The 2,926-nt window shown below is 39.4% G+C and overlaps 1 protein-coding gene across 1 annotated transcript; it reads left to right on the top strand.

Moving 5' to 3' along the window:
* Positions 1 to 314: 314 nt before the first annotated feature.
* Positions 315 to 2,716, top strand: LOC128104734 (heat shock protein HSP 90-alpha-like). The gene is given in 3 exon segments (XM_052729746.1): positions 315 to 882; positions 884 to 1,655; positions 1,658 to 2,716. Coding segments are annotated over 3 exon segments (2,229 nt in total). The 5' UTR covers positions 315 to 360; the 3' UTR covers positions 2,593 to 2,716.
* The last annotated feature ends 210 nt before the right edge of the window (positions 2,717 to 2,926 follow it).

Here is a 2,926-nt window from a genome sequence, read left to right as displayed (position 1 = left end):
GTGACTTGGGTGCCCCTTCCTGAAACCAACGAAGTAAATAAAAGAAAATAGAAAGGAAATGGCTTTAATAAGACTTATTATTGCTGTTCCATGTAAAATAAAGCAAGTATTTGTGCATGTACAAGTATGTGTTCTTAGAAGATTAGAAAATGATACACAGATCATGTTCTCACTGATTTTCTACAGATGATGAAATAAACAAGTGAAAAAAATCAATAGGAGCAAGCACCCATTGATAACTGAAAGTTAGGGCCAGGTTGTTCACCATGATGTGCACGTGGAGGTCAAAAGACAACTTGTATAGTTGCTTCAGTGTGGTGGTGCAGCCGGTCACGTTTTGTGCATGGTCACTGAGCAAAGATGCCTGAGGAAACCCAGACCCAAGACCAACCAATGGAGGAGGAGGAGGTCGAGACTTTTGCCTTTCAGGCAGAAATCACCCAGTTGATGTCCTTGATCATCAATACTTTCTATTCAAACAAAGAGATCTTTCTGAGGGAGCTGATTTCAAATTCATCAGATGCTCTGGACAAGATCAGATACGAGAGTCTGACGGACCCTAATAAACTAGACTCTGGGAAGGAGCTGCACATTAATCTTATTCCCAACAAACAAGATCGAACCCTTACTATTGTGGATACCAGAATTGGAATGACCAAGGCTGACCTGATCAATAACCTTGGTACTATTGCCAAGTCTGGTACCAAAGCCTTCATGGAGGCTTTGCAGGCTGGTGCAGATATCTCTATGATTGGCCGATTTGGTGTTGGTTTTTACTCTGCATATTTTGTTGCTGAGAAAGTGACTGTGATCACCAAACATAATGATGATGAGCAGTATGCCTGGGAATCCTCAGCAGGGGGCCCATTCACAGTGAGGACTGACTGACACAGGTGAACCAATGGGCCATGGAACAAAGGTTATCTTACACCTGAAAGAAGACCAAACCGAGTATTTGAAGGAACGGAGAATAAAGGAGATTGTGAAGAAACATTCTCAGTTTATTGGCTATCCCATTACTCTCTTCGTGGAGAAGGAACGTGATAAGGAAGTCAGTGATGATGAAGCTGAAGAAAAAGAAGATAAAGAAGAAGAGAAAGAAAAAGTAGAAAAGGAGTCTGAGGACAAGCCTGAAATAGAAGATGTTGGTTCTGATGAAGAAGAAAAGAAGGATGGTGACAAGAAGAAGAAGTTAAGAGAAAATTACATTGATCAAGAAGAACTCAACAAAACAAAGCCTATTTGGACCAGAAATCCTGATGACATTACTAATGAAGAATATGAAGAATTTTACAAGAGCTTAACCAACGACTGGGAAGAACCTTTTTCAGTGAAGCATTTTTCTGTTAAAGGACAATTGGAATTCCGGGCCCTTCTTTTTGTCCCAAGACGTGCTCCTTTTGATCTGTCTGAAAACAGAAAGAAAAAGAACAACATCAAGTTGTATGTGCGCAGAGTTTTCATCATGGATAACTGTGAGGAGTTAATTCCTGAGTGTCTGAATTTCATTAGAGTAGTGGTGGATTCTGAGGATCTTCCTCTAAATATTTCCCATGAAATGTTGCAGCAAAGCAAAATTTTGAAAGTTATCAGAAAGAATTTGGTCAAGAAATGTTTAGAACTATTTATTGAACTGGCAGAAGATAAAGAGAACTATAAAAGTTTTATGAGCAGTTCTCAAAAAATATAAAGCTTGGAATTCATGAAGACTCTCAAAATCGGATGAAGCTTTCAGAGCTGTTGCAGTACTACACATCTGCTTCTGGAGATGAGATGGTTTCTCCCAAGGACTATTGCACCAGAATGAAGGAAAACCACAAGCGCATCTACTTTATCACAGGTGAGACCAAGGACCAAGTTGCTAACTCGGCCTTTGTGGAACGGCTCCGAAAACATGGCTTAGAAGTAATCTATATGATTGAGCCCATTGATGAGTATTGTGTACAACAGCTGAAGGAATTTGAGGGCAAGACCTTGGTGTTGGTTACCAAAGAAGGACTGGAACTCACAGAAAATGAAGAGGAGAAAAAGAAACAGGAAGAGAAAAAGACAAAATTTGAAAACCTCTGCAAAATTATGAAAGATATTTTGGAGAAAAAGGTTGAAAAGGTGGTTGTATCAAACCGAATGGTGAAATCCCCATGCTGTCTTGTCACGAGCACATACAGGTGGACAGCAAACATGGAGAGAATCATGAAAGCTCAAGCCCTCAGAGACAACTCAACAATGGGTTACATGGCAGCAAAGCAGCACCTGGAGATAAACCCTGATCACTCCATTATTGAAACCCTATGGCAAAAGGCGGAGGCTGACAAGAATGACAAGTCTGTGAAGGATCTGGTCATCTTGCTGTATGAAACTGCACTCTTGTCTTCTGGCTTCAGTCTGGAAGATCCCCAGACACATGCTAATAGGATCTACAGGATGATCAAGCTTGGTCTAGGTATTGATGAAGATGATTCTACTGTGGATGATACCAGTGCTGCTGTAACTGAAGAGATGCCACCCCTGGAAGGAGATGATGACATTGATGCTTACTTTCATTCCTTCTCTTATAATATATTTTCCAGGATTTTTGTTTATTTTTGTTAACATTTAAAACATCTGTGTGGCATGTAAACAAAGGGGAAGATAAAATTTCTTTCTACTTGTGATACTGTGATACTATAGGTTTAATTCAACCGGTTGGTAGAATGTTTGTTGTAAGACGTAATGTAACCTATTAACTTTGGGGTCTGAAGTATTTAGCTGTTCACAGAAGCTGGATTCCTTAGTAGACCAAATAATTTGTCACTTGTAAATATTCTGAGATTTAGCTTCATGTTTAAAAGGAAAAAAATTAAGATGGCTTAAGTTTCATCTTAAAATTTTTCATCCCCTGTAGTAATTCTGCATGTTCTAGTCTTAGAAGAACACAAGCTAAAAC

This window comes from Peromyscus californicus, unplaced genomic scaffold (genome assembly GCF_007827085.1).
Source record: "Peromyscus californicus insignis strain IS unplaced genomic scaffold, ASM782708v3 Scaffold_8__1_contigs__length_139910024, whole genome shotgun sequence".
In the NCBI taxonomy this organism is placed as follows: domain Eukaryota; kingdom Metazoa; phylum Chordata; class Mammalia; order Rodentia; family Cricetidae; genus Peromyscus; species Peromyscus californicus.
The sequence above is the reverse complement of the archived record's forward strand: the minus strand, read 5'-3'. Positions and strand labels throughout refer to the sequence as shown.